Raw genomic sequence first — 21919 nt, 5'->3', positions numbered from 1 at the left:
ATATAAAAAAATAAAAAACCCCAAGTGGCTGCTTCTCCTAAGCTGCTGAAGGAGTCACTTTAGAGAATTCACTGCACACAATTTGCTAAAAAGCCAGGACATTTTTCAAGTGCCCTTTCCAGACTTGTTATTTTTCATTGTCCAAAGGTAAAAAGCTAATTTGGGAGAAAAAGAAATAAAAATTAGCATGTCCTGTGTGAGCAGGCCATTTGTAGAGCCTGGCTAACTTGGGGAAAATGCACTTTTCACCCTTGGCGATGCAGCTGAAGCCTGCATTTTGGCTGCGAGATGATCTTGCTGGTGTCTCCTCAGTCCCTAACAAGTGGGTTTTCATATGTCAAAGAGCCACACTCAGATGAAGGCAATTGGAAGTAACTGCTCAGAAGAAGATGCCCAAGAGTAAGTTACCATGGAGATGGAAAGGCTAAACACCACTGTACTCCTGACCTCAGTGGAGGCTGATTTCTCCAAATGACAGCTGAGGTCACGGGGGCATGGTGGGAAGCTCATCCTGCCGGCTCTGGCTCTGCCTCTAGCCTATGGATAAGTAAAGAATTACTGCTTCCAGTTTAGGCAGTCCATTAACCTTCACAAGCCTGAACTTTCATTCAAATAATTGTAAAATAAGTATAGGTGGTGAAACCTGAGGAGAATCACTGCTATTTGTATGGCCTTTGGAAAGTTTAGGGACCCAACCCCGAGCGCGGATCTCCTGGTATTTTAAACAGTGAGATATCTTTCTGAGATTTCTGCTGTAATTGTAAAATGTCAGAGCCCCAAATTACCAATGAAAACAGAAAATTATTCATTGACTGGCAGCCAAATGAATGCAAACAGGATGGTAACGTCTTTCATCAGGGCTGGTGCCTTGTGTTCCCTGGAGAGATTACCTTCTCGTTTACCCATTCACATTGCTGATGAGTTCTGTTAGTTATAAATTCATTCCATGAGGTGCATTAGAATAAACCCCAGTACATCAGCTTTGCTACACCTTGCCTGGGATCTGTCGTAAGGACAGAAGGGCGCCGAGTGCCTGCTATGAACCCCTATAACCCGCAGCCTCCCTCTGTGCACGTGGCTCACAAGAATAGAGTAAAACCCCTTTAAAGTGCCAGCAGAGAGACTGGTAAGTACAGATTGTCTGACAGAATTGATCTTCCACTCGAGGTGAATAACAGGGCTTTTTCTCCAAAGCCGCAGCACTACTTCAAGATGGCGCCTTAAGACGTAGTTTATTGTGGGTGAGGTTAGTGGTGCAGGTTCAGGTGCAGGTAAATGGCTGGTTGCAGAACCAAAATTACTTCAGAAATAAGTGCTTACTGGTGTTATTGTGAGCAGCAGCTTGCTGTTGACTGTTCTAAATGCCAAAAGCTGTTAAATTTTATTGTGGTTTTGTGGAGTGGACCTTGCATTACAAAGAAATAGCTCCTGTGAAAAGTACCACTTAGAGACAGAAACATTTTTCAGCAAAAACAACTTTCAAGTCTGGTCTAAATCTCAGACAGTTCTATGACAATAAGTTCAACGAAACTCTTTGAATCCAGTGAAGTCCTTACAGCACAGGAGCTGGGGGAGCCTGGAAAACAAATGTGATTCCTACAGCTTTCATCATGTCCTGCCAGCGATAGGAGGGCAGCTCACTGAGAGTGCATCTCACCAAAGCCCTCTATCTACCTACTTAATTCTTGACCACTCCAAAGTCCTGAGTCTTATTCTTTACATGCTGGTGCAGGTTGACCCTGGCTGGAGGCCAGGTGCCCACCAAAGCTGCCCTGTCCCTCCCCTCCTCGCCTGGACAGGGGAGAGGAAATATAATGAAAGGCTCGTGGGTCAAGATAAGGACAGGGAGAGATCACTCACCAATTACTGTCATGGGTGAAACAGACTTGACCTAAAAAAACAAATTAATCTAATTTATTATCCAGTCAAAACAGAGTAAAGTAATGAGAAATAAAACCACATCTTAAAAACACATCCCCCACCCCTCCCTTCTTTCTGGGCTCAGCTTCACTCCCAATTATCTCTCCTTCCTGTCCTCCTGTGCCACTGGGGGAGAGAGAATAGGGGTTGTGATCAGGTCATCACATATCCCTGCTGCTCATTCCTCCTCAGGGGGAGGACTCCTTATGCTCTTCCCCTGCTCCAGCATAGGGTCCCTCCCACAGGAGACAGTCCTCCACAAACTTCTCCAATGTGGGTCCTTCTCATGGGCTACAGTTCTTCAGGACCAGACTGCTGCAGTGTGGGTCACCCATGGAGCGACAAATCCTGCTAGGAGCCTGCCCCAGTGCAGGCTTCCCACAGCGTTACAACCTTTGGGCATCCACCTGCTCCAGAATGGGGTCCACCACCATTAACCTTCTTGGGCTGCAGGGGGACAGTCTGGCTCACCAGAGCCTTCTTGGGCTGCAGGGAAATCTCAGCTCTGGTGCCTAGAGAACCTCCTGTCCCTCCTTCACTGGCCTTGGTGTCTGCAAAGTCCTGCCTTTCCCACAAGTGTCCTGTGTGTCTCAGACTCTCACCTGCTAAATGGCATCTAATCCTTGCTTGTCTACAAATTATTGTGGTGGAAATTCAATACTTGAAACACACTCACCTCAGCAGTAGCCTTAAAATAAACTCAGAGCATCCTCCTGAAGGGAAGCAGCAACAGTATTTCAGCACCACAAAATGGGAACATCAGAAAAGTGTGCAGATAGCAACTGTGCTAAAAATAGCTTGGTAACCCTATTCTGCTACACCAGAACATACAAGATTCATATTCATAGATGCCAAACAGTTCTCTGAAATTTTGTAGATGCAGAAGAATGTTTCAAGAACTGATTCACAATATTATTGATTCTTTTATTGAGGCTTGAAGGGGAACCGACTCTGCCTCCAGGTTTCTTGGCTGCGTCGAATCTGGATTATGCTGGATACCATAAATACATAATCAAATGGTTCCATCTGAGAGACCTGTACTGTATGGACTGCACCCCAGTGCTGAAATGGGATACTTGACAGCAACATCAGATAATGTCTTCAAAACTCTCTTGGAAATGCAACCTGTGAATTCATTTGCAGAAGGATCAAGCTGGTTTGCAGAGGTAAAGGTAAAAGTCTTCATCTGGTGCATTTCAGGGCTGTTAATGACATGTGGAGCACACATCTTTACTGTGTTATTTCAGCAAGAGAATTTGTTTCTAGGGGAAAAAAGGTTCAGCAAACTAGCGAAGATCAGCTGAGTGTTAATAGTAGTGCTGAGCCTGTGACAGCTAGGGAGGAATTTGGACCAGAGGAACATATAACCTGTTATGCAGACTTTCTTTTTCACTTTGAATTTAATGTGGGATGAGAAACAAGGGGTTAATCGATCTAGCTTGTTTGTGAGTCTATTCTTCACCTCTGTGCTTTGTTCCCATCTCCTCTGTGTAGCCCATGGTCCTGGCTTCATTCTGTCACATTCACAGCAAAGCCCAGCAGTGATGTGTAGGGTCCCCATGCCAGGCAGAGCAGCCCAAGCACAGCACTGTCCCACCATTCCCCTTCCCAGACCCTTGATCTGAGCAGGAGCCATGCAGCTGCTCCAAGAGATTTCTCCTTGCAAACAGCAGCTGAGCAAGAGGTTTTCAGAGATTATTAGTTTTTTGACAGTCTAAAGAGATGACATCTGGGTAAGCAGTGTGTCTGACCATCTCTTAGCCTCAGCACCTCTCTGATACCAAACCTGGAGTTGAGCAGGAGAGTAACATTAATACTTCTAAGCTGTCAGATGTTGTATTGAAGGGATTAACCCTAATACTTTCTCACTAACTATGGGGTTAACTGGAGCACTGTAGTTCTGTTCACAGCCAGGGTATCTCAGATAACCAGATATCGTACTGCACCTAAACTGATTCTAGAAAAATGTATGTAAGCATGGAACAGCACTGGTGCTGCCCTTAATAGATTAAATTAATAAAGGACGAGCAGGAAAGGAAAAACGTAATCAGAAATTTCAGCTAGTTCTGTTATGAGACCGTGCTGTCTTCTGCAACTTCCTTTCTGAGTGTAGACCTGAGAAACTGTGTCCAGATGCCCCCAAAGCTGGCATATCATGAGACTGAGCCTTCAGCTCCCTATCCTTACCAGAGTTAATTAAATTTCCCCATGACTGCCACTCTTGTTCTGTCACTCTCGTTCTTTTCTTTCCTCTTTCCTTTCCCCTGGGCACTGCTGTGTTTGGGTCTTTTCCTCTCTTATCACTACTAGTTCCTGGGGGTTTTGCAGGAGTATGACAGCTGTGCACGCAAGTAGCCAAACAACACTTCATTTCCTGGGGGGAGCTTGTGCTCTTCACATTTGGTTCCCCTCCACTTTAGTGAGTGCAGACAATTATATATGGCATTCACCGTTTGTTCTGCCAAAGTTAGGGCTGAAGTAGAGGCTGAGCTGCATTAACATTGTGGTTTCAGTTCCTGTTCATGAGTACTGTTATGAATTGCTTTTTGTTTGTGTTCTGTTTCAGTTCCAGAGCTGGCCTGCAGGAAAGGAGAGAGGCTCTTCTTGGGGGTGAGATGTGCATGCACGTGGGCCTGCACTGTATTTTGCCTAATGCCTGAAGAAGTAAGGCCTGTGGGAGGTAGAGGGGGAGATGGAAGCTATAATGGACTACTAATCAAGGTTGACTAAAACCCAAATCAATCTCAAGGTGCATCCTTGTAACAGCAGGGATCCCAAGCCCAGGGACAATGTGTTGGTGGGCTGTGGAGGTCAATATCACTTGAAAATGTAATTTTCAATGCTAAATGTAATTTAGCAGCTAAATAGAAGCTGCTGTTAACTGGTTTGCATCCCTTCCTGTCTACCGTTGCCAGACAGACAGCAAAGTGGGGTGGGGGTCATCTCTGCTTTTCTTCTGCCTAAGAAAATGGGATGTTTGTGCTCTCCTGAAGAAGACATCAGACTTGAAAGTAGAAGAGGCAAAAAGAGTTGGTTGTAGTGATTTCTAATGGCTCAGTTTGTATTGACCTGGACAGTTTAAGAACGTCCCAGATGATTTTCTGGAGATGCTTCCCAATGAGTTTAATGTGGCAGAAATACCACAGGTGATTATTGCCTCAAGTCCCTATGCCCTTGTTTGCCTTCCAGCATGTGAGAGGATGAACCTCCTCCTTGCAGAGATCCGTAAGTCTCAAACAGCTGGACATCAGTCTGAAGGCAAGTGACATTTTTATTAACAGTACCGTTGCTCTTGTATGTGTTTTGGGGCTTTCTGTTGCTTTTTTGGAAATGAAGGAATAGCCATTCTTTAAGATGCCAGTATGCTTTTTATTGTCCTCCAAACAAAGGAGGAGTTGATGTTTTCTCCTCACACAGAAGCGCTGCAGTCCTCCCTCTTCTCTGATGCTGTGCCAGACACATGGACTCAACTAGCACACCCACCCATGTACAGCCTTTCCCAGGCTGTAACAGTAAGAGGGTTTAGCTACTATGCACAGAGCTATTCCAGTGATTGATATAAAACCAGCAGCTTTGTTCCATTTATAGGGCTTTTTGTCTAAAATTTGTCTTAATGGAAGTCAGTTTTACTCTAAAGTGAGTTTTTCAGAAATGTTAAGTGCTCTGCTAAAGCAAAGGCTCCATCACCTCCCTGGTCAATGAGTAATGGAGGTGTTCAGCATCCTGCAGGATTCCTTTTCCTCTGCCCTGCCACTGGCAGTACCCACTTGCAGGATATGGAAAAAAGAGGCAGTGCTTTTAGATTTGGATTTTGGAAATCCTGCTGATAACTCAAAGCAATGTGTGTTACTCACAGTCTCTTGTCAGACTCTTGTGGTCCTGATTTGCACTTTGCTCTGGCCTGAGAGTTTAAATGCATCACTGAAGATGGCATTGGGCAATTTGCATTTAAACAGCTATTAACTGTCGTTACCAATTTTTAGTGGTTTCTGAAAGTGTATTAACATGACTTACAGTGATGTTCAGGTTTCTCCCCAAGACAAACTTTACATGACTGAGCATACCCACAGTCTTTGTTGCCAGTATCTGTCTCATGCTGATTACCACCTGCAATTAATTTTGGACATACCCACATCAAGGAAAGAACCATTTCTACTAAAGCTATGATCTTATGCTTACATAAGCATATACTTTCTGGCCTCTTCACCCATATGCCTTCTCTGTCTGCAAAGGCACTCTTTTGTTCCAAGTCTGTGTCCTGGGTTCAGCAAGCATAGAGTTAATTTTCTTCCTAGCAGCTGGTGCAGTGCTGTGTTTGGGATTGAGGATGAGAGCAATGTTGATAGCACACTGATATTTTTAGTTGCTGCCAAGCAGTCAGGGACTTTTCAGCTTCTCATGCTGCCCTGCTAATGAGAAGGTGTTGGGGGGGTGCCCAAGAAGCTGGGAGGGGACACAGCCAGGACCCAAACTGGCCAAAGGGACATTCCACAGCATACAACATCATGTTCTGTTTATTACTGGGGGTAGGCTGAGGGGCTGGTGCAGCAGCTGGGGGCCTGGTGCAGCATCGCCTTCAGGATGATGGCTGAATGCAGATGGGGAGTGGTGAAAGAATTCCTTGTTCTGCTTTGCTTGTGTGGGGGGTTTAGAGGCTGGGCATTTTGGGGGTCTTGCCCGGCAGCTGGCGGGCTTGTGCAGCACTGACTTAGGGTGGAGGGAAATTGCACTGTTCATCTCTTGTTTTGTGTATATATTATCATCTTCTTTGTTTGTGTTTGTGTCCTACAAAGCTGTTTTTATCTCAATCTACTTTCACATGTCCAATTTTCTCCCCCATCTTGCTGGGAGGGTGGGGGGCAGGGGGAAAGGAGTGAGTGAGCAGCTGCATGGTGCTTAATTGCTAAACCGGGACTGAACCCCGACAGTCTGTAATTTATTTTGTTTAGAAATGTAATGCAGTTTAAGGGAGAAGCTATTGCTTCTTCTCTTTTAGGCTTATGCATCTTCTCATGTGATATGGAGAACCTGAGATCCGGACACAGGACCTTGTGCCACCAGCAGCGGTGTGGCTTTCTGGCTTGTTCAGTCCTTAGTCCTTTCTGACAGGTAAGCAGTGATGGCTGTAAGGAGCCAGGCACACTGTTTCATTGCCAGACATTTACTTTTTAACATTGGTGTTATTTATATTTGTGATGCTCTTTGGAGAATTATGTAGTTTAAATAAAAAGATAAAACTCAGCCAAATTATCAGAACAGCCAACTCTGGAAAGCCGGGGGGGAATCCAAACTGTCTCCTCAGAAGTGTGAAGACAAAACAGCTAAGCACATAAATGCTGAATTTCATAGTTTAAAAAAAGGTTCAGTGCAAATTTTCCTGCTATTAGTTAACCAGTTCATTGCATACATCACAGTATCATTCTGGTTTATTTCTTATTATTATCATAATTACCAGGCCAGCTACGAAAAATAATTCAGTCTTCCAGTCCTCTTTGTGTAGTTCTTGCCACAGTAGGGCATAAAAAAAATCTTCAGCAGCATGTTGATGTCTCAGTTCTTGCCATGATCACAACACACTGAAGCCATGTGACAACCCAGTAATACGGTACCTTAAATTCTGCCACCAAAGGCACTGGAATAATCCTTCAGTAGCCTAGCAGAAAAACGGCTAGGAACTCTGCACGGGACACTTTGGCTGGGCTGCCACTGTTCCCTGGAGAAGATGGGCAGGAGGGGCCCAGGAAGCATTTGCAGCCCAGACACTGAAGCACCTTTCCCTGTACTTAGAAGCAGGAGATGGCAGCGTGAGGGCTGGCAGGCAGCTCCTCCTCTCTCTGCTGCTCACGTCAAAGTCCCCAAAAGCTGCTACTTTGTGCTGCAGGCAAAGAGAAACTCCACTGTATTTTTTTTCACGCCTTTCACTTGCCTCTTTCCAAGATTGCTCTTCTAGGTGCTTGTTCCCATCAAGGGCTGGGGGATATAAGGACCATGCAGGCTAGACTAGATGTTTACACAGACTTGTTCTGAACAGGGACTGGGCTGGGGAAAAGGGGTGTTTGAGTGCAGACAGCAAGAGTCTTGCTGCCCTGCTAGGGAGGGGACTGGCTTATTCTTACTGTGCAGAAGGTTGGTTGTTTTTTTTTACAAGCAATTGCTTTCATGCAGCTTTTTTAGCCTTACTTCAACTAATGGCCAGAGGAAGAAAGAAAAGTAAAACCAAAACAAATGCCAGTCAGTCTCAGGATTGTGCATAACAGGCTCAAGAGAGGCATGATAATAGTTCTGACGTTAAAATTACTCTAGATATTGAATTATTGAAAATCTTTTTAAAGCTCTTCTTGTGTGACATGCACTGTATTACTACTGTCCTTTACATGAAGTATGCTTGACTCTAGGTGCTACCAGAAAGACCAAAGATGCTTAAGGTCATCCACAAAGAAGAGGATCCTCCATCGGTGGGCTTTTCATCAAAGGTATGAAACTCAACTTAAACTGCTTGGTATCAATAACCTAGTTCAGGGACTCTATCTTCCTTCATTAGGTACGTAAGTTCATCAGGAGTTGGAGTAAAGTGTTATTATCCTATGAACAGCACCAAGTTGTTTAGGAAGGGTGGTGGATTGTTGGTGTTGGTCCACTGTGGATTTCAGTTTCATACCAGCTTGGCATCCTAACCACTGACTAGATACTTCATGCATTTAAATAAGTGTTCACTGAGTCTGAACAGTGCATCGTAGTGAAGCAGCAGCAGCTCTAATCTAGTTGAGGTTCAGAAGCTTAAAAGTATTACGGACACTTTAAATTTCACCCCAATATTGATCACCTAGAAATTTTCTGCAGCTGTCAGAGGTAGAGAATAGGGGGAGTAGTTAGGGTTAGCAGTTACCAGATGTTGGTAATCTGGATCAAGCCACCTATACAGTTGTAGTTAAACCCTAACACCCCCACCCCCAAAAAAACCCACAAAAAAAAGTAATTTCAATATTCTTTCTCTTGTTTTTTCCTTTGCCTTGGCAGAAAGTTGTCAGTTATAAATAAACAAACAGATTTAAACAACCCTGAATTTTTCATTCCTTCGGAACACCATGTAAACCATGTGCCTACGTTTATTGCAGGTGCCAGATGGGACATCCAGCAAGGGATATTCCAGTGGATTAAAGGGAAAAATCAGAATGTTTAGGAAGGTCCAGATTCTAAAAGCACAAGCAAAAGGCTGACTTACATCTGGACTTTCAACCTGAAAAGCCAGGGGAAACCAGCTAAACTGATACTGCTAGGAGAAGCTTTACTCCTGGCAGCTTAGTACTAAGCTTTCACTAGTATGTGCTGCTTTCTCAGTCTGTCTTGGAGGTAAAGCAAAAGGAGGTTAATTTTTCTCAGTCAGCAGGAGCAGAGCTGCCTCACAAAAACACAGTCCTTAGCCTAACACTTAATGTGCTCTACGTTGTTATTTCCTCATCCATCAAGTGTTGCGTTCATGTGTTTCTCCATATAGCACATCCCAAACTGCAAGTAACCTCTCATGTCACCAACTTTGGCAAAGTAAGTGGGAAACATCAGCATCTAGGTGTAGTTTGGCTCAACTCACAAAAAACCCTTCTCTTAATTATTCTTTATTCTCTCAACATAAAATGGAATGTGTATTTTACAAGAATTTTAACACAATCACACTGCAATACAAACGTTGCATTTAAACAGAGTTGAAAACGTGGTTGTGCATATGAAAAAAACATCTAACTATGAACTGGATTTAAAAAAAAAAATCCCAAACTTTGTGTTTCAAACCAGTTAACGAGTTAGGATTGCTGTAAGGTAGTTGGTTCAGGCAGCAGGTGCATCACACAAAAACTTCTTTGTCTTTATCAGAATAATGGGTTTGGGGCTTTTTTTTTTTTTTACTTATTTATTAGAAAATTTTTACACAACACTCTTCCACTTACATGTTTTAGTGATTAATTGCACTTCAGAATATAGGAGAATAATCATCCTCCCACAGGCAGGTTGCATCAGCTTTGGCTGGAATACAATGGCATGAAGATGAAAGTACCCCTCCCTTCTTAGCAGGGACAAGTTCTGTAAGCTGAAGGCAGAGGGATAGGTTCAAAAAGCAAGGAATGGAAAACTGAATCTTTCTGGTCAAGTTGGAACACAAGGACTTTTTTTAGGCTTTGGGTTTGTTTATTTAAAGATGGGTTTTGCTTGACAGGTAGTTGTTAAACACCCTTTCTGTAAACTTGCACAATGATATAAATAATAATATTGCTCAAATTGACCAAATTCTTCACCATGTGGCTGTGTAGCTCTATTAAAAAAAATTAACCACTCAAGGTTCCAGAGTGCCATTTCACTTAACTTCTGGGTCTGTGCATGTAGATTTCTCTACTAAAACATTTTCCAAGCGAGATCTTTTGCTAAGACCACATCAATCAAAAAGTTCCCAACAGAGAAATGCATATACTATACTCTACAATTCTATCTTCTATAAAACACAGTAATAACCTTTTGAAGTCAAAACTTGTCAACATATCAACCAGTCGCAGGCACAGCTTGAGTTCAGCGTTCTCAATTGTCATCCACCAGTTGTTTTTGTAAACTAGAAGACATGTGAGAAAACAGTGTTAGTGGGGGTTTTTCAGGAAACTCCAGTTCCCCTTGAACGGCCAGTTTCCATTTCTGAAGATGATGACTTCCAAAACAGCACTTGTCCATGCCTGAAGCTATCAGTGCTGATTTAAAAAACACAGAAAAGCATTTCAATTTCTTAAGCAAATGTGTTGTTTACACAGATAACACGACTTGTTTTAATGAGGCTGATTTCAGCCCAGGGAGAAATCTTAAGTCCAGGAGACTTCTTTTGCAAAGGTGCAGGATCTGCCCCAGGCCACAAAAGTCAAATTATTATTTAAAGGGTTACAACAGTTTGAGAAGGAATGACTGCAGGGCACGGCCCTCACCTTTCCAGGTACTCCCTGACGTTGTTATAACCGTAGAACTTGGCCAAGTGGATGAGCACGCCCGTGGCACAGCGCCCGTCCTGCCGGCGGCAGTAGCTGCAGTTGCACACCCCGCGACAAGGAGGACAGATCCAGGCCTGAGAGGGAGGGAAGAGGGGGGGGTCAGAGTTTGAAGGCAAGCCACAAGTAAGATTATGTTTGCCTTCCCATTGCACAGACAAAAGCATGGCTTCCTTACAGCGTGATTGTTCAAAGCGAGGTTTCAAAAGCCTGAATCAGGCAACCAACCAGCCTTGCTAACGCTTTCCCAATTCTGCCAGACTGCAGAAATCATTAACTATTAGCCTGTGTGCTTGAATACTTCCCACTCCAAAGACTCAGGCTCTCTGATTTGTTTAGTAGTAATTTAAAATAGACTAAAGGCATCTGTAATGCCTAATGACAACTCATCCTATGTTAGGCTGATCATAGTGGACTCCTCAGAAAAAGATGAGTACCCAGTGTGATGAGGCTCTTTGGCTCTGCCCGCTGGCAGAGCCTGATTCCCCAGACTGAATGACCCCAGCACGTACATCAAGTGAAACATCTCCCAGCTGCTCTGCAACTGAACTTAGCAGCACAGGTGCTAACAGCCTGCACTGCAGTATAGCAGCCATTGCCACAGTGGCCCAGCATGCCGGTGTCATCAGTTCTTCACTGTCCTTTGGAAGAGCTCAGAAGCCCATCTCTAAAGCTGAGGTGGGGGACAGGAGGTCCCAGAACAAGCTAAACACAGAGCAAGCTATTCTGCCAAGAGGTCTGCATGGCCACATGGCTCGTTCTCTGGCAGCAGGTTGTGCTCTCTCCTTACTCAGTGCCTCGGGGGGCAACAGAGGAAAGGGAACCAACCACAAGACTTTCAGGCATCCTTCTCCTTTTTTTCTCATATTTGAACCTGCTTTGGATGCTTACATTGCTGTAAGCATTAAAAAAAAAGGTACTCTGACATTTTTCTGAAAGGGGACAGACTGCTTTTCTTATAAACTCTTGTACTTTCCCTCCACTATCTAGTAAGCAACTGGAACTTCAAAGCATGAAGCTGGATGGATTGTAACCCTGCCTCAGCACCTTCCAACTTGAGTTCCAACAAGATGAGTGTCAGTACTATGTATCTTCTTATGGCAGAAAGCTTTGAACACCACTTTAGCTTGAACATATACTCACCACAGCTTACTGAAAAAAGCCCCCACATTCACTACACTTTCTTTACGAGCCCACGGAATGCTACTTACTGGATCAAGCAGTGCTGATTTCACATCTTCCCCATATCGATTTCGAAGACAGGGTCCACAAAACTGCCCCCTTACTCCTACACAGCCCTGGCTGCGACAGATTGTCTTTGTATCAATTGTCTTTTGTCGACACTGGTGGCAACTACTACCCTAAAGTTGGAAAGGAGGAGATAGATGTATGTATGAAGGTCATCTTCAACACTTGTTGCTGAACTTTCCTAATATATTTGCTGATAACAAAGAACAAACTTGAAACCAAAGTCAAATTCAGCAATGAAAACCTCTGAAAGAGCTGTAAGTTCTGTTATTGTGATGTATTATGGTAAAAGTTAACTGGAGAGATACTAGGGATTTTAGAGACAGTGTCCAGCCTCAGTTGAACTGGGAGTCTCAAACTACATGAACCTCATGTTGCAGTTCTGATCCTTTCCTCTATCTAGGACTGAGGTAAAACTATTCAGAAAATGACCTTCTGACTTCTCTCTGCAAATACAATGAAGCATGACATATGTGGTAAGCTGAGCCTCTAGATCTTTATGACAACAGCTAAATCTGGTGAAGGAAATAAGAGTTCCATCAAGATCTCTGGAAACTACCCAACCCATAGAGGAATGTTGTTTCCAGGGGGTACAAGGAGCAGCAGACATCACTATTATTTAATGGTACAACCACCACAACATTTATATTAGGTGAAAATGAGAGATAAAAGGGATGTCAACTCTTACCAGCAGTGACTCATAGCTACAGCAAATTCCACTTAATAGCTCTGTGGTAAGAAAGCACCTCTTTGCAGAAGCAAAAAGTTGGTGGGGTGTATCAACCAGCATGGGCAAGCCCACAAGAGTCTGGCAAAGCTTCCAAACTTAGTACATAAATAATGTAACAACACAAATTCTGCACTCTCCAGAACCTCAGAACAGTGTACCTTTTAGCAAATGCCAGATGAACTGTTAGGAGACTTTCAATTTCAAGCAAATGGACACGCTAAACATAACAGCAGCCACTTACTAGAACTTTGTCATAGATTTTGTCTTTAACAGTGATTGCAATGTTGTCCAAGTCCTCCTCAGTAATATCTTCTACTCGACGGTAAGGTGAGTACTTTGACGATCTCCTTCTGCACACTCGATTCCCCTGCTGAATAAACTCATCTCAACACATTCTGTTTCGTGTCATGAAGACTCTGTCACCACACTTGGTGACAAATTCTTTCATTTATAATTCAGTCTAGAAGGGGCAGACTACAGGCTCAAGGACCACTTGAAGAACAGGGAGTATCTTCCAAATGATCACCGCCTCTTTCTCTCCTTCTCCTCCCATATCTTTTCTCTCCCCATTAATTATTTATTCTGTTTATGTAGTCTTCCTTCTTATCACTGCTGCTTCTATTACCACAAACTCCTAACATGTTTTTCTGCTACCTCCTTTTCACTGCAACCCCTGCACACCTCCACTGCAGCTCTTGATAACTCCCTTTCTCTCTTCTCAAAATCAGTAACTAGAACCATCTGCCTTCCTGTGCTTTGCTGCTTCAATCTCCTACAAAGCAAATTGCTTTCTCCAATGACAATCTCTCTCACCTATCCTGCCTAATCTGCCCTTCAGCCTAGATCAGCTCAGATCTCTCCAAAACAGTCATTTACCAGCTCAGGTTCTCATACTCCCACCTTTTCCAGTAGTCAAGTTCCTCCCATAATGCTTCGACTATGCCAAGCACTCATTTCTGTAAGCAAAACCAAGATCCAGCCTGTGCAGATACAAACTTCAAGAGTCCTCATAAAGACTATACAGTAAATATAACCAAGGCAAATGACCACCATAAGCCAAGGGAGGGAAAAACAGACTTGAAGAAATGGGAAAGAAGAAAACCTGTGACTTTTGAAGGGCTACACAGTAGGCTGGCAGTCTGTTGGTGCAGATTCCCCTCACTCATTCTCAGGTCAGCTACATCACTCCTCTCTATCTTCCCTCTGTTATTTCCAGGCAGTTTTGCTATTTTTTCCTGAGCCTGAAGATGGAGATGATCTGCTTTGTCACCTGCACTATCCCATGAGCCTTGACACTCAAAAGCCTTCCACATATTGGGCTCTACTAATTTTCAAGGAATTAACAATTAATAGACCACGAGTAAATTGCCTTGATATGTTTGGACAATGCAGACCACAAATAGAGCCCAGTTAATGGATGAAAGATGAGGCAGGAAGGCCTGAAAACAACTTCTTCTGTAGTTAGTCCCAAACCAAAGGTTCTCATTAACTTTCTGTAGGATGTGATGTCTGCTTTAACTGCCCGGCGACAATTCACATGTTTCCTAATCCCTGCCTACTAGAGATACCAAAGTCTGGCAAATACCACACTGAGTCTCTTCTTCAAGAGGTTCTGCTGTTTGTAACTGCGGAATTGTTCTGCAAATTTCACAGCCGACACAGTAAATTTTTCCAAGGCAAATTTCTCTGGTGGACGAGCATTTCTGGTTGGGTTCATGCGACGTGTTATCTGCCCTTCAGTAAATGTCCTCCTTGGGTTTTTCTTTTGTTTCTAGAAAGAGAAGAAGATTCCTTTCGGTTATGTTTGTAGCGTTAAACACCAGTGTCGTGGTTTTACCCCGGCTCACGCAGCTGTCTGCTCCTTAAAGGAAAAGAGATGAGGAAGAGGAGGGGGGGAGGGGGGGGAGTGAGGCAAGGGAAAGGAAAAGGAAGGGGCAAATAACAGTCCCAAAACCAAGAAACTAAAAGGCCCGTAGGTTGGGATAAGGATAGTTTACTAAGATAACAGAAAGATAAACTATAACAATGCTAACAGGACTTTAGAGCAAAAAATATATGAAGCTGTTGATACCCAATGCAGTTTCTCACCAACCCACACAATTCAGGCCGTGCCACCCAGAGCCGTCCCAGAACCCAGCCGTCCCCCAAAAACCACGTGTCCCAGAGCCACCCTGCTCCTCCTCCCACCAGCCTCCCCTTTATACTGAGCAGGACATAAATGGCATGGAATACTCTCTTTGGCCCGTTTGGTTCACCTGTCCTGGCTTCGACCCTCCTTTCTCATTAAGAGATAAATATGAAGAGCTGAGAAAGTCCTTGACTGTCTGACAGCAGTTAACAACATCAGGGTGTTATCAGCACTGACTTCATTTTAACTCTCAAACACAGCATTCCATCCGCTGCTACAAAAGAAGTTAACTCCATCCTGACCAAAACCAGGACAACCATAAAGAATCCCAAAATGTTTGTTCCACATCTGTACTCTCAGGACTTAAATTGTTGTTCTCCTATTCCTTATTTGTCAAACCAAACACCAATTCTATCATATCTTAAAGTGTTCTCTCTACATGCTATATCTGTAAAACACCACACTTTCATGGTCAAATTCTATGCCAGTTAGCATCACAGAACTGTATCAAAATTTTATGTACAGCATATTATGGTAGACAGTAATTCTCACTGTTCTTCAGTAGCTAAATGTGTAGCTTTTCCCACTATCTGAATATACCTTCAAAGATAATCCAAATTCTAGGGTTTTTTTTCTTTTACATTTTTCAAATTGAAATGGCATGAATAAGTTCCTTCGCCTACTTTCAGATCCCTAAGACCTGGAAATTACTAAGAAGCACAAGATATTGTCACACCCACGAATCACTGCATGATTCGATTCAGGCAACAGAAGTCCTGCACAGACAATTACCATAAAGGGGGCTACTAAATCTGACCGCGTAAACAAGACGTAGGAAAGAACTAAATCTGCTTTCTACCATACTCAACTTACTTCCTTCAAAAGAAGTGAACAGCACATTAGAAGGAATAAGGGTTAGAAGTCAAAAACCAAGCAGAACAGTTAAGTAGAATATGCCCGATGCCCTCTCCTGCTCCCTTAGGTCAAGATACTGAATAAAAGTAGCATGCATGCATGCAAAGGGTGTTTAAATTTATATAGCATTTAACTAGAGCTAGTAAGGTTCCATCCTTTCAAAGACTGTATAATTTGGCATCACCTTTTCACCAGGCAACCACCACACCGGCTTTTTCCTACATGGGCTTCCCAAAGAGATGGCCCATCATTTTTTCCTCGAATCTCATTGCTTTATAATACATGTTCTCTATTGAGAACCTAGAGGGGTTGACAGTTCTCTGCTTCTAGCCAAGAAAAGTTAGTTGAAATAATTACAGTATCATTCCAGGTTCATGTTGAAGTAGTTGAAATTTATCAGCACAACTCTACTGGGAAATACAGATTTAAAAAGAAAAGCCTGCAAGACAGGTTTAAACTCAAAGAGGGTAAACTTAGATTAGATATTAGGAAGAAATTCTTCCCTGTGAGGGTGGCGAGGCCCTGGCACAGGCTGCTCAGAGAAGCTGTGGCTGCCCTCTCCCTGGCAGTGTTCAAGGCCAGGCTAGATGGGGCTTTGGGTAACCTGGGCTAGTGGAGGGTGGTCCCTGCACATGGCAGGGGAGTTGGGACTAGATGGCCTTTGAGATCCCTTTCCAATCTAAACCATCCACTGAAGAGAGAAATTAACAGGGGTATTACTAGACCTAAACTGAAAGGAAAGAAACTACTCTTCCTTATTCCCACCTACACAGGCATTTGTCTAGCATCTCAATAGTATTTCTGGAAAAAAAAAACATAAAGCATCACCTCACCTCGGTCTCCATAGTGCTTCATAAATTATCTTATGAAATTCCGTTTTCTCACATAACCTCCGGTACTTAAAATACCAACTAACAGCAAATCTATACAAATAAAGTGACCAAAACCAATAAGAACCCAAACAAACTTGGTGAGAGCATTTCATCAGGTAACACATTAATCCCAAGTCCAGCAAAAGAAACTGTCACCTCTAACCAGTAGCAGAGACTTACCGAAGGAGTCGAGGAGGGCGTTTTCACTGGGAACAGCTCAGGTACGGAATTCAGTTCTGCCAGCAACTGGGCAAGCTGAAATCAACAGTGAGGCAGCATTGAAAACCTACTGCAAACCAGTAAATAAGCTACAGCTAGCATCCACTCTTCACATCCACTCCGAATTACATCTAAACATATGAAGTTTCAGCACATGAAACTTTTCTGGAGGCACTTCAAGTGGGGCTCATAAAAGGGGTTCATTTACCCCTGGGTGAGCAAAACTCTGCAGGCAGCTGTACCATCACAGGTCCCATTACTTCTTACTGGGAATGAGGATCAGCTACAACTAATTCCAATCTTGGGAAAACACCACTGAAGAAGAGCATTTACACCATGGTTGCGGTATCTCTGACTGATAATGTGAAACTGACAGTTCATATGACAGGAGGAGAGAGAAAAGGAAGACAGGGTGCCCTTGGCCAGGAGGCTGTAAGATGTTCCCTGTGGACTATTTTACTGAATGACTGTTGATACACCTGTGCTTTTTGCCAGGGAACTCAGTGTTCCTGGGAACAGAACCCTGTTTTGTCAGGGAACCGCAGCAGGGAAACTGCCTCTCGTTTTCCAGTGGTCCTTAGCAGCAGTGACTCGGAGATTCCCGTTTTCAATCACGACAGCCACTGCTGCTTTCCCAAACACTGCAAACCACAGCCAGTAACACTGCACACCCATCGCTCTGTGCGGGCGCGCACAGCGACACGGGTACACGCTCACTTGCAGAGTCATGAAACAACTAAGCCTCACTGGTGGTTCTCCTAACCATGGTGTATGCAGCACGAGAAGCACGTCAGCAAGACAATCTGTTTCACCACACAGATGTCCTGGAGGTACATTCTAACAGCAGCGGGCATTTCAACAGGTCAAAAAAAAAACCCCAACCAAAAATAGTGACCTGTTCTGTTCTGGAAGGCCAGGATGTGGCTATCTTCTGAAAAGCCAGCAATAGCAGGCTGCTAGCTGTCTCTGAGACTGCCACACCAATCATGAGGTTAAAAGCTCGATACAGCATTTCTCTGTAAATACTTCAGGGTAGCACTTATTAAGAGCTATTTAATGTCATTACAGTACCACAACTTGGATGCCAATGCATTTCACAATGGTTGAGCTAGAAGGAAGTGGAAGGTGAGAAAGATGGAAGAGCGGCAAGACCAACATGACAGCAGTGAGGATACAAGAGAGATTAGGAACACGGGTAAAAATTTAAACTAAGTTTCTTCATGGGAGCTGCAGCTGCAATGCACATATTGAAGACGTGCACTTGTACCCTAAGACTGCTTGGAAGCTGCAATTTCCCCTGGAATACAGTAAAACTGAAGGACCTGCAATGGATTCAACATCAACTCAGATTTGAGAGCAGGTGGCATTTTGGCCAATAGAGGAAACAGAGTTACTAATGCTCAGTGTCTCTTCACCTACACACACAAATACACGCACCAAAAACATAACTGTAAACATCACATCCCACACAACTGAAAAATTACATTTATCATCCTTAGCGGTTTTAATTCCGTGGTTTAGCTGGTCTTCCAATCAGTAACCGCAGCAGATCTGTCACAACACAAATGACAAGCAGAAACTCTATTGTGCAGATGACACCATGAATGATCTGAAGGGACCAGCCAGCTTTGTGACACATGCTGAAAATAAGACTGCAACTTGGGCATCTGTAACCGTGTTCACGTGCACATAAAAAAACCTCATGGTTCAACTCGGGTTTTGAACTTGAGCAGGCCAGTCCTACGTTTGGCAAGCTTAGGGCCTGAGTGCTGATGGTCCTGTAGGGTTTTCCCATGCAGAAAACTCAAACAGAAACCACCATCAGATTTTCCCAAAGTCACAGCATAGTAGCAGCAGGGACACCAGATTTGAGTGTACTTAATGTAAGTACTCAGATGTAAACGACAGAGAAATAAAGCACTGCTCATAGGTCTTACCATGGCTTTGTTTTCTTTAATATTCATGGCTCTCTTAAGCAGAGCATTGGAGCTTTCCTCCTCTGTTTCTTTAATGTCTTCTTCAGACTGTGAAGCAGAGCTCTCTAGTTTGTCCCATGGCTTGCAGTTGACTTCTTTTGAAAGAGGTGTGAGGGATTCACTGTCCTTTAGAGGTTCATTAGAAAAACCCTGTTCAGGCACTTTCTTCTCAGACAACCTTCTGGGGGGAAACTGCAAGGCAACACGGAGACCAAAGCTTCTTCTCTTGGGGGAAACTTTCTTCTTTGCCTCTTTCTCCTCCTCTTCTTCCTCACTACCCAGTAACTTATCACATTCTTCATCACTCAAGTCCAACTCCATTGCCTAGAGGCAGGAAGAATCCCATTACATTATTGTTTGTGACATGAGAAAGGTCATTTTTAAATCGCTCATTTTAGACAGCAGCCTCACCACCCAAAGCCACGGTCATAAATTCATCTAATTCAACAAATCTTTTAAAAAGTTCACAGTATTTAACTTCTCCCTGTGCAGAGACCAACACAAAAGCTAAATTATTATCTGGGAAACAGAAACAGCATGTTCAGAGGAACAATCACGCCTAGCAGCCAGTCTACAAGCAGGGGAAGTTGTTCTAATTTCTGATATAGGATGCTACATTAAAGAAAATATTTTTTTTTTCTATTTTAAGGTAACACCTATTTTACTTCAGCATGAAGAAACAACATCATGGTCAATCAGAAACACTCCTAATGGGAACATGAATTTTACGCAGAAGAGACAGGGAAAGAAAAAGAAGTCAACATATACATTAGCACACAGGTGACAGTCTTCACCAGAAGCCCTTTCTTGTTCACACCCACCTCACTTGAAGCAAAGCCTTCAAACACTTCTGTTTCAGAGTCAGTGTCTTCAGTGAAAATCTTCTGCAGTTCTTTAGTAAGGCATCTGGACTGCAGTGGGATGTCCTGTAAAAATACCAACAAGTTCTGAGGTTGTAGCAGGTACCAACCAGATGGCATGTAATGGCAAAGTTCTTTGCAGGCAGAGCCTGGCAAAAGAGAATAGCAGGTGACATTCAGAATTTCAGCATCAAATTATTCTAACTTAGCAGGTTGTTTTGGGTTTTTTTTTTTCCTCATTTTGAGCACAAGACTTTAACTGAGTGTCGTGGTTTCACCCCGGCTGAGAGCCGAGATCCACGCAGCTGCCTGCTCCTTAAAGGAAAAGAGCTGGGGAAGAGGAGGGGGGGGAGGGGGGGGGAGTGAGGCAAGGGAAAGGAAAAGGAAGGGGCAAATAACCCAAAAACCAAGAAACTAAAAGGCCCGTGGGTTGGGATAAGGATAGTTTACTAAAACAGCAGAAAGATACAATATAACAATGCTAACAGGACTTTAGAGCAAAAAATCTATGAAGCTGTTGATACCCAATGCAGTTTCTCACTGACCCACACAACTCAGGCCGTGCCACCCAGAGCCATCCCAGAAACCGACCGTCCCCCAAAAACCACGCGTCCTGGAGCCGCCCCTGCTCCTCCTCCCACCAGCCTCCCCTTTATACTGAGCAAGACATAATTGGCATGGAATACTCTCTTTGGCCCATTTAGGTCACCTGTCCTGGCTTTGACCCTCCTTTCTCATGAATAGAGAAATATGAAGAACTGAGAAAGTCCTTGACTGTCTGACAGCAACTAAAACCATCAGGGTGTTATCAGCACTGCTTTCATTTTAACTCTCAAACACAGCATTCCATCCGCTGCTACAAATGAAGTTAACTCCATCCTGACCAAAACCAGGACACTGAGCTGCTCCTTGTGGGGGAAACTTTCTTCTTCACCCCTTCCTCCTCCTCTCTTTCACTGCTACCCATTAAAAATAAACTGTTTCCTTGTTTGTAAATTATCAACTTGTTGTGTATCTTTCTTCCGGGTGCAAAAAAACAAGCCTTAAATGGCTTTGTATTGAAGACCGAAACCAAACCACAACCCCATCAAGAAAGAGCCCTTCTTTTTAACAGGTAGCAGTGGAAACAACACTGCTCTGTGCTTGCTGCAGCAGTACTCACAGCTCCCAGAGGTAGAGTCTGCTCCTCCTCACACTGTCACTACATCACTGAAGTGACAGATACCAACATAAACCCACAGAGCTTTGAACAGCCTGACCAACACCCCTCCAACCCCTCTGACTGCTCAGCACTCTCTGTTTCAGTGGTGCAGTTTATCATTCAAACATGTTGCGTGCTAGGATACACAGATCCCAAATTCCTGTCTGCAGGCTAGGAAGCAAGCAGCCTGCGAAAAATAAACTAAGATCTCATTAAAAGACACACAGTAATATGCATATAACATATAAATTATGCACAACACATTTACTAAGTCAGAAATACATTTCCATACTTCTGATTGGAATTAGTAGAATTGACCATCTGCCCATATGTCCCTTGTAGGTCCTGAAAAACTTGCTCATGGTGGGAACATAACCCATGGTCACACTGCACCTGCCTCCTGAAAGTCAGCAATGATCACTCCAGTTTGTCTCCCCAATTTTCCTCCATTTCTCCCTCCCACATGAGTTACAAAAATGACCTTTCGTACGATGGTCGTACTTGCTATATATCTTTACTCTTCCTTTCAGTTCATTCCCTCCCCTGACTTTAATTGCACACTTCTTTGCATTAAGATAATATCTGGTGAAAAACAGATACAAAAGATGAGTGGAAGAACTTAAAAAGGGAACAGGAGGGTGGAGCTACTGCATATGCTGTTTCTTTACACTTAAACATCTCCTACAAATTATTATGGGTAATTGGAATGAGTTTTCTCTGAGCAAAATTACTTTATTCTTTTGTTGATAGCTGCAGTGCAGCTGCTTGAGGAAGGAACAAACACAATAGGGAAGTTACTTTAAAGTTAAATTGCATTTCTTGGAGGGAAACAGAAG

The 21919-nt window shown here is 43.5% G+C and overlaps 1 protein-coding gene across 1 annotated transcript; it reads right to left on the bottom strand.

The window, feature by feature from the left end:
• Positions 1–9888: 9888 nt before the first annotated feature.
• Positions 9889–19875, bottom strand: CDCA7L (cell division cycle associated 7 like). Its single transcript, XM_084280206.1, has 8 exons — positions 19844–19875; positions 18984–19346; positions 17008–17082; positions 14498–14683; positions 13154–13279; positions 12146–12295; positions 10875–11011; positions 9889–10513 (listed from the first exon to the last, which is right to left on the bottom strand). The coding sequence occupies exons 2-8, from the start codon at positions 19341–19343 to the stop codon at positions 10483–10485; spliced, it is 1065 nt and encodes a 354-aa protein (XP_084136332.1). The 5' UTR covers positions 19344–19346; positions 19844–19875; the 3' UTR covers positions 9889–10482.
• Between the last annotated feature and the right edge of the window lie 2044 nt (positions 19876–21919).

Source organism: Gallinula chloropus, assembly GCF_964237585.1.
Source record: "Gallinula chloropus genome assembly, chromosome: 2".
NCBI lineage: Eukaryota > Metazoa > Chordata > Aves > Gruiformes > Rallidae > Gallinula > Gallinula chloropus.
The sequence above is the reverse complement of the archived record's forward strand: the minus strand, read 5'-3'. Positions and strand labels throughout refer to the sequence as shown.